This window comes from Tachypleus tridentatus, chromosome 1, assembly GCF_004210375.1.
Source record: "Tachypleus tridentatus isolate NWPU-2018 chromosome 1, ASM421037v1, whole genome shotgun sequence".
Classification (NCBI taxonomy): Eukaryota; Metazoa; Arthropoda; class Merostomata; order Xiphosura; family Limulidae; genus Tachypleus; species Tachypleus tridentatus.
This window is the reverse complement of record NC_134825.1, coordinates 30,537,551-30,551,299: the sequence shown is the minus strand read 5'-3', so window position 1 is coordinate 30,551,299 and position 13,749 is coordinate 30,537,551. Positions and strand designations below refer to the sequence as shown.

Genomic DNA, 13,749 nt, shown 5'->3' with positions numbered 1-13,749 from the left:
TCATTATATGTCTCGTCTATGCATTTTCGACAATTAACGTATACGATATATGTTGTATTATAAATTTTCCTTATAAAAAGAACGAAATTAAACAGTTGTAGTTTCAAGTCTGATATTAGCGATGTAATTTTTATCTTCCTGCTAGTTAATTCATAATGGATTTTAAATTACAGCCGTTTGAAAATAGCACTATACTCGTACGTATTAAACAAACTAAAATATCCCTCAGCTGATGTGAACGTTTAAATTTAATTAAAGCAAGGTAAGTTTTAACAACAATCATATATTTCAAGTAGTGCCATCTACAGTTTGTTTTCCGTCTACCACCAACATATAAAGATTTTGAAGTGATCCTACCCTTGAACGCTAGTCATGAAAAACCATGGTTGTTTGAGAAACAACCCAGCAACTTTAATAACTTTGATCTTGAATCTCTTTAGAATATTCGATATTGTCTAAAGTGCCAACCTGTTAAGATTGTTTGAGATTGAGTCAATCAATAAGCTGAGAATAATTAACTAAAAATCTTTACACCATGTAAATAGCCTTAAGTTACATTTTATCCTCCTTAGGACAGTATCCATAGTTCATAATGTTTACATACAAATTTTGTTTGAGATTAGTCCAATAGGCGCGAAAGAGTTAGGATGCAAACAAAAACACATTTCGTCTTTACGTATACGTATATATGTAATAATAACACTATGTAACACAAATTTTGTTCCTGGATAGCATGTGTTATTTCTTAATTGCTTATGTTGTAAAAGTACAGAAAATGGCCATTATTCCCTTCAAACTTTGCTTTTGTGACCTGGATAATAAATTTTAGAAATTATTTTATTTTCTATGTAAAAACGGGCAAATTTGCACATTTTAATTTACATAATGTCTGAATAAAACAACACATGAATCAAGATTTACATGTATTTATACTAAAGCTATAGAAAAATGAACAAAAATGTGTAGAAGTGATTAGTTTTTCGATATTTTCGACTGTAATGTAAATCACTTTCACGTATCAGCCCCTAAATATAGTATCGGCATTCGACTTCGTCAAACCAAGATCTCTAATCATGTCATTGAGGTCTCTTTGGTTGGGGTAGTATGGATTTCTCTCACCAGCTGCACCTCTGAAATTGTAGCCACTCCAGTAGCTCAGTGGTATGTTTGCGGACTTACAACGCTAAAATCCGGGTTTCGATACCCGTGGTGGGCAGAGCACAGATAGCCCATTGTGTAGCTTTTGTGCTTAGTTCAAAACCGCAACCGCTGAAATTGTTATTTGGATCTTCAACGTCTACCTCCTCTTCTGATTTGCTGTTCTCTTCTGAGGATGGCTGGTTTCTCTCTGGCGGAGTGGATACAGGCAAGGGCGTAGATCCTGGGGGGGATGGGGGATATACTCCCTTCATTTGAGGTGGGGGTATGGTGCATACATTCATCCCCCCTTACAGTTTGGTCTGTTGAATTGTTTTATTGCATCACAGGCCTACAAATTGTGTGTTTGTTCTTGTGATTTTCGTGTTCTTACCAATCGAATTACATAATTAGGCCTAGATTAGGCTTTTTCAGTAGTCGAAATGTACACCTTTAACATAGGCGTGCTTCTAAGCTTTTCGATCTAAACGGTAGTTCGTAAGTATCAGTCAGTAGGCCTAAGTATACATACGAGGCTTGCAAGCACCATCACAAATCAACCTACGTTTTGTACGTAGCGTAAATTATGTAAAATTTTCAACACAACAGATTGACAGACCATGAAATTCGAAAATATTACTCCCAAGCGTAAACTCCTGTGATCTAGATCTGGCAGGCCATTTTTAGCTTGTAGCTGCATCAATTATATGTGTATATTGTGTGGTTTTCCTACGCCATTTGTTCTTATGCATGTCTAGCCGGTTTTATTGTCGAACGCCTTACTCTCCTAAGCTGCCGAATCCCCTGACCATAGTTTACGTTTAGTGTACAGTTAACGACAGGTTCGAGCCGCTCGGATCCAGACGCGCCTTACATCATCCCCCCCACCACTCCCTTTAGTCTAAGCCTCGATTTTACAACACGGCTCATTAGACCTGTGTTTGTGGCCCTCATTAATCCATGAAATTTCAGATTATCACCGCCCTCTAATAAAGTGCTGGTGCTTTATGGTAAAAGAACAATACATTCTTTTATCATAGATAGTAAAAATATTGTATTTTCTTGTATAATTAGAACACAAAAGGAGTGATTTCAACAGCCTGAAGCCTCTACTTGAATTGTATTGCTAGTTTTTGTTTAGGTGTTTTTATTTAATAGACGTGCTTATAGACATTATATCACAACATGTTTGTCTTCTGATGAGCTTTGACAGGAATGTAATATATTTGTGATTGTTTAAATATTTTTCGAGAAACTTGCAATTACTTCTGTTGTAACTAGCACATATTATTGTCCCAGCGATGCCCAGGCGGTCAGTCGGCTCAGTAGTCACTGTGAAGTTCACGCGTTCGACTTAAATACATTGTACAGTTCAGTCCTACTTTCATTCTGTTCTATTTTTGTTCGTTGAACGTTATAGTTTTTAAATAAAGACTGTATTTTAGCCTGTTGAGTCATCTGAGAAACAGATTCCAGTTATGATAAGCAAGCCTCTGAGACTTTCTGATTTCAGACAGTTCTGCAAGCCAGTTACTAGTACTACAAGTGAAAATGCAGATAATCCAACAACCTAAAGCAAAGGAATAGAAACTTGTCATACAGAGGAAATACCATGTTCATCAGAGGACGAGTCTGAAAAGGCTTGTGCAACTATTGCACATTATAAACCACCAGATAGTTGTGAAATAAGTTTATGTAGTAATGAAAAATCTGACACTCCACAGATACAGTGTGGAAAGCCATATCATCCAGACGCACAACTAATACCACGACAAAAAGCAAAATCTCAAAATATCTACTTCCAGGGCAAGTGGCTTAATGAGTTCCCATGGCTGCACTTCGACAATCAGACTCAAAAAGTCATATGCTTTCATTGTGCCAAGGCGGAAAATAGAGGCCTTTTTACAGGGAAATTGGAGAGGCCAGTGGAGTATACCTTCATATCCACCGGTTTTTGCAACTGGAAAAAGGCAAAACAGAAATTCAACGAACATCAATCCTCCTCTCAGCACAGATTCGCTATATCTCCAGAAGGCTCACTTGATGTAACTCCAGTGACTAGTCCAGTTAAATACATCCGCCCACTGTGTCCAACATGCTGCTTGTGCCGCCTGTCTGCAATTACATGTGCTAATGATCACTACAGTGACATTGTTGATTCTTTGTCTGAATTAGCAAATGAAAAATCAGATGTAGCAGTGAAAGCAAGAGATATGCTGGACAGATTTGACAAAGGAAAGACAGTTTTAGGATTGTTGAGGGCCCAGCATCCATTAGCTGCATTAGAGGAACTAAACCGTGCATTCCAAGCAAAATCAGCGACAATATCTGGCATGATTGAAGCATCTGCAATGACAGTTGAGCAATTGCGGGTATTGCGAAAAGAGGAAAATTGCAACAAGATATTTGATAAAGCTGAGAAAAAGGTAACTTACCTAGATCTGGTGCCTATTGAACTACCACGCATTCGCAGACCCCCCAGAAGGATCACAGGTGATGGCTCAGCACACCATTCTGCAACAGCTAGAGATTATTACAGAAGCCAATATTTTGAATTTGTGGACACAGTCATAGAACATTTGACCACTAGATTCAATGCAGACAACAATGACTTGAGGCAATATCTGGCACTTGAGAACATGATCACATCTGGCAAGATTGACAACTTGGTTATAAACTTCTATCCAAAAATCTCTGCACAACGGCTCGAGTTTCAGTTGCCCATGTTCAAAGGAACAACAAAAGCAGCATCTCTGAAAGGTGCGAAGGATGCTTACTGTAAAATGCATGAAACAAGACAGCAGATGTTTAGTGAAGTGTTTCTTCTCATGAAAATTTTGCTTGTATGTCCAGTATCCAGCTGCGAATGTGAACGCAGCTTTTCTGCATTAAGATGATTTAAGACGTGGTTAAGGTCAATTATGTCTCAGTGCCGCCTCAACCATGTGGCAGTTTGTCACACTCACAAAGATGAGGTCGACAAGATAAATATAGAAGGGCTTATGAAAGAATTCATAAACAGATCATCACAAAGAAGGCCTACGTTTGGGTACATGCAGACTAGAGGACTAAATGAATCTTACTTCAATGAAAAGTATAAATAATTATGTGCTACACTGTATTGATGTGTAATTTTCAAGAGTTCACAAAGACATTTTAATTATTTTTATCAAATAACATGAACAGTTTTTCAGTAGATATAAACTTATCAATGGTAATTACTAATTTTATTAATATTTGAAATCGTAATTCATGCAATGAAAGTTATTAGTAACCTTGTCAAGTATAATGGCCATCTTTTATACTGTGCAGTGTGCAGGAATAAATTCATGTGGCAGTTAATGTGTGACACATTTGTCTTTATTCTATTAACATTTTGAAAACTGTTCACAACACCTCACTTATACAAACCTACATGGAAACCTTGAAGTATCGTGGCAACAAGATTACTCTGTGACTGCATGTTTACAGCTTTCAGGTTCACGTAATCAGAGATTACCAATTTCCAAATTGAACAGTTCACATAAGTGGTTGCAAAAATCATTCCCCCCCCCATCTGGTGTAACAAATCTCCGCCTCTGGGTACAGGAAGCTCAGGGCAGTGTGGCACTGGGGCGATGGATGATGGAGGGTCCGGATACATGATAGCAGATGCATTCTTGCCAGCTCGATGTTTGAAAGGGTCCACCATGCAAAAGTAGCAACTGCTTGAGTGGTCAGTGAGTTCACGCCAAATTCTTGGAATAGCGAACTTCATGACTCTCTTTACCTCTCTGTACCATCCTGCAAAAGAGCAAAATAAAATTGTTATTATGAAGAATAAATTTATTTCATCCACAACTAATGTGTAAAAGGTTCATGCAAAATATTTTAGATGTGATGCTTTACTATACTATTGGAAATTAAAAAAAAAGATATTTAAATTTTAAAAGATCTAAAATTTGTATAATGTAAAATCTTACTATTGAAGCAAGCAAAAATTGTCCGTTTTACCTTCTAGAGTTTTTTTTGCAGTGTTCGTAGGTAAAATGAGGTGCCCAGGGTTTGTCTTGATCCCCCACAGGTATGTTGAAATATGCCTTCAGCTTTGTGATCACACAATTTCAAAAACTTTTCAACTGAGTTGTTTGACATTTCAGCATTATTATAAATGTTAGCTTATCTATTCATATCTCATGAGGAGTGTCCAGTAGTTGAAAAGTACTTTGATAGATATTATTTTCTTGGCACTTATGTAATCTTAAAAAACTGATTCAATAACACAGAACGTTAAAGTGAACACACAATTAAAAGCAGTATGTTTCTGGACTTCCAACGCTAGCATCCGGATTTCGATACCCGTGATGGGCAGAGCACAGATAGTCCATTGCGTAGTTTTGTAATTAATTACAAACAAATACAATTAAAAGATTTTAAAATAAATTCAAGCCAATCTATAGTCTCTAAAATGTGAACTCTCCCTATTTCTGTGTTTACTACGACATCATTAGTATCAGAGTGTGATTATTTGGGTGAAATTAAAATAGAATTTTGATTAAATTTCAAGATGACAACATGAGCACAAAGTGAGACCGACAATTTGTCAGAAAGGATAAAACAGTGGAGAAAAGAAGAATAGAAAAGCGACAAGAAACTAAGGAGAAATCGAAAGAAAATTAAAGGAAGATCATGAAGGAAGAGCCGATAAATTAAAGGAAAAATGATAATAAATAGGAGATGAAAATAGAAAAATTAAATCTTCAGAAAATAAAGGAAGACCAAAAGGAAAAGTGTAGAAAAAAAGGTCAAACCAACAGGCAAAATATGTGAATTTAAAAAGAATTTTTAACAGAAGGAAACTTGATATTTCAAGAAAATATTTTTTTTTGGTTTTGGAATTTCGCGCAAAGGTACTTGAGGGCTATCTGCGCTAGCCGTCCCTAATTTAGCAGTGTAAGATTAGATGGAAGGCAGCTAGTCATCACCACCCACCGCCAATTCTTGGGCTATTCTTTTACCAATGAATAGGGAGATTGACCGTCATATTATAACGCCCCCACGGCTGAAAGGGTGAGCGTGTTTGGTGCAACGGGGATTCGAACCCGCGACTCTCGGATTACGAGTCGAACGCTTTAACCCACGTGGCCATGCCGGGCCATTTCAAAATGAATTAATAACAAAAAAAGAAATGTGGTTAAAGACATGAACAAAGATGTACAGATTTTAACAGACAGAAGAAGTAGGAAAATACATTAGTGAAGTACAAAATGACTGAACTGAAAAAAATGAAAACAACAAAAGGATAATAATAACAGCAAGAGCAATGTGGAAGAAACGAATATCAATCACACAATAAAACATTTTGAAAATTAACTAGCGAATGCAAAGATAAAATCAACCACAACTCTATCTGTACCCCTTTAAGAATACCAACCTAAAACACCATTTGCCATAAAATATGGAATAGGACAACGTATTTGGTCTACACCTGTTACCACTACAGCATGCCATCTGACTGCAGTCCGGCATGGTCAGGTGGGTTAAGGCGTTCGACTCGTAATCTTAGTGTTGCAGGCTCGAATCCCCGTCGCACCAAATATTTTCTCCCTTTCAGTCGTGAGGACGTTATAATATTACGGTCAATCCCACTATTCGTTGGAAAAAGAGTAGCTCAAGAGTTGGCGGTGAGTGGTGATGACTAGCTGCCTTCCCTCTAGTCTTACACTACTAAATTAGGTATGGCTAGCGCAAATAGCTTTTGTGTAGCTTTGCGCGAAATTGAAAAAGAAAAAGAAAACAAATTGTCTGTGACTGCAGGATCTTCCTGAAATTCTCCAACTATGGCACTACTAATTTGGCTTCAGAATTTATCTGTACAGTTCAACGACATCAGCCACTTGAAAAAACAACAAATTATGATGGGAAGGCACTGTTGAGAGGCATATCAGGCTCAATTCAACATAATTTTAAAATTGAATGGGTAAAATAATGAACAAAAAGTATTCGTGTTAGTAAAAATGAAATAGGACGGTGTTAAAGACATTAAACAACTTTCCAGCTGTAAGCTGTAACAACTATCAAGGATTGGTAGCTGCCTTATCGAACAGGTTTGGATTGACACACCAGATGGAAGTTTCCAAAGCAAAGTTGAGAAGCAGAGTAAGATGGAAAGTAGTTTTTATTCAAACTTGTGGAAGTTTCATAAAGGCTTCCACAATTATATTACTTGAATGCTGCACATGAAATGGTAAATTTGTTGATACATGACCAATCCATAAGTGCCATAACAGAAGAGAATATGCGAATTATGTTGAAGCAGAATAGATATACATCTTTAAGGAAAACTCTGAAGTTGGTAATGGAACTTCAATCATAAAAATTGCAGGCAATCCTTTACAGACACCATTAGAAGTTAAGGGAATATCAGATCAAATAGTATTGAATCGACATAATTATTGCGAGGTTAGACGAGCTTCAAATTGCTCCACAGTCTGTGATAAGCAAATCCCTTTGCACTAAACGACAGTTATAACATTAGAGATTGAACGTTCAGTTACAATATGGAGAGCAGTTATTGTACCATCAAAAGGTGAAAGATTCGTACTAGGACTTATTAGAAAGAAATTTACATCTAGTGCCTGGGACATAGCAGAATCAGATACTCCAATGTATCCAGAGAGATTATTCATTGGAAGAACTCTTGTCAACTTAAAGAATAAAAATGTTATCATTAGGGCCACGACCACCAAAAATCGTAGAAATTCAAGTCTGGATAAGACAATGTGTTATGTAAAGTTGTACAAATAATAGATCCTAATAATTAAAGAACATCAAAAGTGAATACTTTTGAAGTAAGTTGTAGAAAGTCCAATCTTCAAATCTTGACATAAGAACAATTTACCACCTCACATACGAAAGCTGTATTGTCGTATTTGTGGAGGTTTCACAGCTGATGAATACCATAGATTATATCACTAGTTCACAGAATATTAAGATCTTTTCATTGGTGGTGGTCCTTACGACGTAGACTAAACAAATAAAATACCAGCGAATATTGATACTAGACATTCAGGCTCAATAAGTCAGTTAGTCAGATAACTTTCACTTGTTAAAAAGGCTGAAGCTTTTAAAGAGATAGCAGCCATGAAACAATAAAGAGTAACTGAGCCGAGTGTGAATTTTGTCCTAACTGTTGTTCTTAATGATTTAATTGTACATCTTCTCAGTGTTTAACACTGCAACATCAAATATTTTAGGTATAAAACTGGATAAACTATTGTTTGCAATAGGGTGGAGCGTGGCCCATTCAGTAATGTGCTGGACTAAGCGTTTGCTTGCTGTTGTTGCCCAACAAAAAAGAAAAATCTTCTTTGCACTTTGGGGCCATAGGTGCATATTTATAGTCATTATCAGTCAGGAATAGTCGAAGAGTTGGGAGTGGGTACTGTTGGCCAGCCATTTCTAAGGCAGCTAGTCATCACCACCCACCGCCAACTCTTGGGCTAGTCTTTTACCAACGAATAGTGGGATTGACCGTAACATTATAACGTCCCCATGACTGAAAGGGCGAGAATGTTTGGTGCGACGGGGATTCGAAACCGCGACTCTCAGATTACGAGTCGAACGCTTTAGCCCACCTGGTCATGCCGGACTGCAGTCACAGATGGCATGCTGTAGTGGTAACAGGTGTAGACCAAATACGTTGTCCTATTCCATATTTTATGGCAAATGGTGTTTTAGGTTTGTATTTTAGGTCGGCAAATTTAGGAACGTCTAAAGTAAATAGACTTTGGTCTTGCGCGAGTATTCAAGAACAAATGGATTTGTCCGTCAAACTAGTAAGTTTTGGTAATGAACAAAAGGTTTTTTAGATATTGAATTGTTGCAGTACAAAATAAAATCTCTTTTTTTAACTTCTGATTTGAAATCTACAACGAACTATACTATGGAAACGTAGAGAAATGCAGCTTCAGTATGATTTTTATCATTAACATTTGCTGATTTTATCCTTAATATATACGAAACAACATCACGAGTGTTTTAATATATACAGAGGTGTGTCTAAAATACATTGCAGTATTAGATATGTAACAGTTTTAAAACACTATCTTCGTGATGAACTTTCTTTTCCTTAAGTCAACTTTGGTAGATGTTGTAAACTGTTTTAAGGGACGTTATATAAAAATTTGATTATATGAGTGGAGTTCGTTTGATGTAAAACAAATGTTTATATCTGATTGAAATGTTGATCTAAAGAACAAAAGAATTACATGCTGTGCTATATATTGCTGTTTGATTACTAGATATTTGCAATTTCATCGCTTCTTAGGAATAAGTTTCTTTAATAGAAATAAGTTTATACAAACAAGTTATAAGTATGAGTATCGAGATTTTTCTAGCTAATAAAAAGAGTTATTTTCTAAATAATTGTAACAAACTGAGATCTATTTAATCGTATATAAGGAAATGTATGAAGAGATTATTGTTGAAATTTATGACATATGTTGGTATTCAATAGGCAATCATGGATATATTTCGCTCCATTCATGAGAATAGCTTATCAAAGTTTAGACTATTTCGCAATATGCTGCTTTAAAGAAATGGAAAATTTTGTATTTAGAAAGTGAATTTTTACAGTATATGCTTTCTAAAATATGTGATTTAAATTTACAAGAAATTGAATATGATAATTATCTTTGTTTCAAAAGAAAAAGGCCCAAATAGTAAACTGTTTAAAAGCGCTCCAGTTTTGTTTTTTTGCATTTTTAATTCATTGCACCTTTTTGTGTGACCTTGTATGCTAATACTTTTGAAATCTGAGGGTCACATTTTTCCTTGTAAATGCTAAAAAAGGTTTTTATTTTTACTTTCCCTTTTCTTATTTTCATCTTTTGAAGCTCTACTCAAATAAGTGGTTGAGTTTAACAACGCAAAATGCATATATTTTTTTTGTTCATTGGCCTTAAGATTTTGGCCAGCAGTGTATGTAAATGAAAATCCTGTTTTTAGGTTTCAAGAGCTTTAAAACATTTGTGATAACGGTTGACGCTGGCTATTTGCCATGCCCGTGATAATAGTTAAAAAGTAGATGGCTAACTTGGCAGTTTAACTCACGTGATTATAAAAGGTCGGTTTGAAAATATCAACATCTGGGAGACATTGATGTAATTTAATTTCTATTATAGGTAAACGTACAGTACTTTCAATTTTTGTGACGAACAGTTTTGTAGAATTTCATATGTTCAAACATACTTTTGAAAATTCATATGAAAGTCCAGGAAACATTACATTCAATAGTTAAAGGTAGTAAAAAAACAAGAAGGTTGGTTTGTTTGCCTCTGTTATTGAAGTTTTCAGATAATTCGTTTGTCTTGTCTTGTTTACAATATTTTAAGTTATTTTATTTGCCTTACCTTAACTACTGAATTTTTAGTTTTTGTTTGACTTTCTTCGATTTATAATTTTTTAGTTCGTTCGTTTGTTTTGCCTCGTTTACTAAATTGTAGTTACTTTGTTTGTTTTGCCTTAATTACTGAATTTTTAGATTTGTTTGCCTTGCTTCGATTCATAATATTTTTTCATTATTTCAATTTTCTTGTTTTTATTATTGAAGTTTCCAGTTAATTTGTTTGTCTCATTTATTGAATTCTTTAATTATTCTTTTTATTTTGCCTAGATTACTGAGTTTTTTTTGTTATTTTTGTCTTAATTTAATTATGTATTTTTAAATTATTTTGTTGTTTTATAGATAAATGCAAACATATATTTCCTGTGTGTTATATAAGCTTGTAAAATTTTAGTTGATTACTTTGAAAGGACAAAAATAAATTTTAATTTATTACATATTTATTGGGTACTGGTTGACCCTGTTGTGGACCTTTGGATTTCCAAGCTGGTGGGCCAGATTCAAATCCGTGTATTACTACAAAACATTCTCCTATGTTAATCTGTGAGTGAGTTATAAGAGTGAGAGTCGGTCTTCTAGCATGGGAGGTAAGGTGTTGCTAACTGGTTGCTTTCATTCAGAAAAGTAATTCAAAATTAGGGACGACAGCAGATAGCTTTACCAGCTTTGCCATATGTACAAATGCTTATCTGTATATTCACCTATCTTTCTCCGCTAGCCATTTCTGGTAACTTTACTAACTATATTTCATTAAATTAATTATAATGTAAGATATTAAAACGAATACTACATGGCTTTTCAGCCAAAAAACAACAAAACAACAACAACAACAAACAACAGAGAGAGAGCAATAAGTCTCTGTTGTAGACAACATCAGGACAAGTGAGATCACGTATTACTATGAATGACCTTTGTTCGACATAAACCAGTCAAGAAGATGGAATAACACAATGATTTAGTGAATACAATTATAATTTAGAAGGAGTGATGCATGGCAATTTCAAGTACACTAACAAAACCATTATATGTTGGTGTGTCAGTTATGATGGATCAGTTGAAGGCGCTAGGCGGAATCCAATTATTGCTTCATGTTAATAATATATACATATGAGCATTTCATTGTTAATTTTTTTACTTAGTCCTGCCTTATATGGAAGATTTTTTTATCCTATTTTTTATTCACTGGATTGGCAATAAGATGAAACAAATGTCTGCAGTTTTGATGTTCTGGTGTTGCTGCTTCAGAACCTGGAGTCAAATATTTCAGAAAAGGAAAAGACATGAAAAGATACCGCAATTTCCCAGTCTCTGACAGACTTCGCTAAAATGAATCTGTTTCGTATATGAGCTAACTTTGGCGGGACGGTTAAATCTATTCGAATAACTCTCATGGAAACTGACAAACTTACTCATAGGCATTGAAGCGTAGGGGTCTCAGGGCCCCCGTCTCTAATAGGGGAAACCAGTATCTACTTCTCTACCCCTAAATGACCATAGTTTCATTATATCCCCAACTTTGATTGAACTTTTGGTCCAAACTGATGACTTACTATAATCAGATGAAGATTTTAAACTGAATTTGACAAATGAAGATAAATAATTGAAAATATGAATAAATTAAGGTACAAAATAAAAGGTCATGTTAGTTTTACATCACATTCAATTTTATTTCCCTGATATATATTATACCTTGACTCTCCATGGCATCACAATAGATCCATTCACAGTGTTCCCGTTTCTTTGCAAACTTTTGACAAGCATGACTTCTTTCCAACCCCGTCTCCCAACACATACATTTCTGTCTATACCATTAAACTTGTTAGGTGTATATGACTGAAGAAATGGATTTTTTTTTCTGATTTCTTATGTGTAAATACAGAAACAGGATGTGACTCCTACAATGCATGCAAGAAGTGAAACATGATCTACTTTACGAAACTATATAAATAGAATAGTGATAACGGGTTGTTAAAACAACTGTTCGCTTGGGGATGAAACAAGATTCGATACACAAAACATAATAATTATAATATCTACCCATGTTATAATTTTGTGTTCAAAGGTTATCACGTTTAAGTTAAATCTCGTCCATAGAAACAACTTACATGTACCCCAACGTGTAGCATGAAACAAATAAAAAGAAGAAACGAAATCTGGTTTTCGTTTGTGCCTAAATAGGAAGTTTTTATTTTGTAATTATTTATTCTTCTTTTTGCCATACGCCTTCGTTTAAATGTGGTAGGACTGTGGAGTATGTCTACTACACAATATTCATAGAAAATCGTATTTAAGTGATAAGGAGGTTTACGTTAACTCTGAAGAAATACATTTTGTTTGTTAATGATTTTGCTTGTAGTATCCTGTTAGTATTTGTGCTGATGTTTACCACATGTAGGTAGTGGATGATTCAACAAACATGATCCTGACACATGAAGATATTGATTTATGTTGTACGATGCTCAAAGGGAAAATATCCTACACTAAAGTAACTTATATGACTAGCTAGCTCGTAGTTTGGCAGCGTATGATTTAAAAAGCAATTTACCGTGTATTATGTAAGTAATAATATATGGATCTACTCTTAGTAATAAAGTTGGTTATCGATTACAACAATGGTTACTGGTCGAAGAATGAATGCAACTCTTTCACTAAAATGCTAAATTTAGACAGCAACACTAGTGAAAATAACAAATCTTAACGATTTGTAACTAATCTATGATTCACAAGTTTTATAAGCTTCAAAAGCAAATTACATGTCTATTAGGTCCAGCGTGGCTCTGCGGCCCGTGCCACGATATGTCGTTAAATATGCATCGTATTTTCATCAGTGGTTATGAGTGTGGTAGTCGATTCCGTTAAGAATCGCCTCATAGCGGGCGGGTGATGCTAATTGTCTGCTCTCCCACTGCTCAGCAGTTCTAGAAGTCTCCGATGTGGGCGTTTAGCCCATGTGTCATTTAATGTGACGGTTGGGTAGTAAATGCCGTTGCTAATCTCTCCATCTGTCTGTTCTTCGAGAAATATTCAGTTTTCTTTATGTTATTATTCTTGTAAAGTATTTTTAAAACGGCCAGTTATATCCTATCATTAATCTCTCATAGATTTTGCGTCAGCCCATATGATTAATACGTTATTATCAGTTGGCTCCTTGTCAGAGCGATGGCGCCTTCTGTATGTGTACATTAAAATACAAAATTTCACTTCACAATAAATAATTAACAACTGCC

At 35.2% G+C, this 13,749-nt stretch overlaps 1 protein-coding gene and 1 pseudogene across 2 annotated transcripts in view; one reads left to right on the top strand and one right to left on the bottom strand.

Moving 5' to 3' along the window:
• Positions 1–13,749, top strand: part of LOC143232302 (uncharacterized) — a 123,999-nt pseudogene that overhangs the window by 6,068 nt on the left and 104,182 nt on the right. The gene's annotated exons all lie outside the window — the stretch shown is intronic.
• Positions 4,493–12,315, bottom strand: LOC143245629 (uncharacterized). Its single transcript, XM_076492011.1, has 2 exons — positions 12,212–12,315; positions 4,493–4,920 (listed from the first exon to the last, which is right to left on the bottom strand). The coding sequence occupies exons 1-2, from the start codon at positions 12,312–12,314 to the stop codon at positions 4,535–4,537; spliced, it is 489 nt and encodes a 162-aa protein (XP_076348126.1). The 5' UTR covers position 12,315; the 3' UTR covers positions 4,493–4,534.

Excerpts from the sequence above, each read along its gene's own strand:
- LOC143245629 (XM_076492011.1), bottom strand. The coding sequence starts at position 12,314 with ATGTGTTGGGAGACGGGGTTGGAAAGAAGTCATGCTTGTCAAAAGTTT. Across the intron at positions 4,921-12,211 it reads TGATGCCATGGAGAGTCAAG|GATGGTACAGAGAGGTAAAG; the intron begins GTATAATATATA and ends GCTCTTTTGCAG.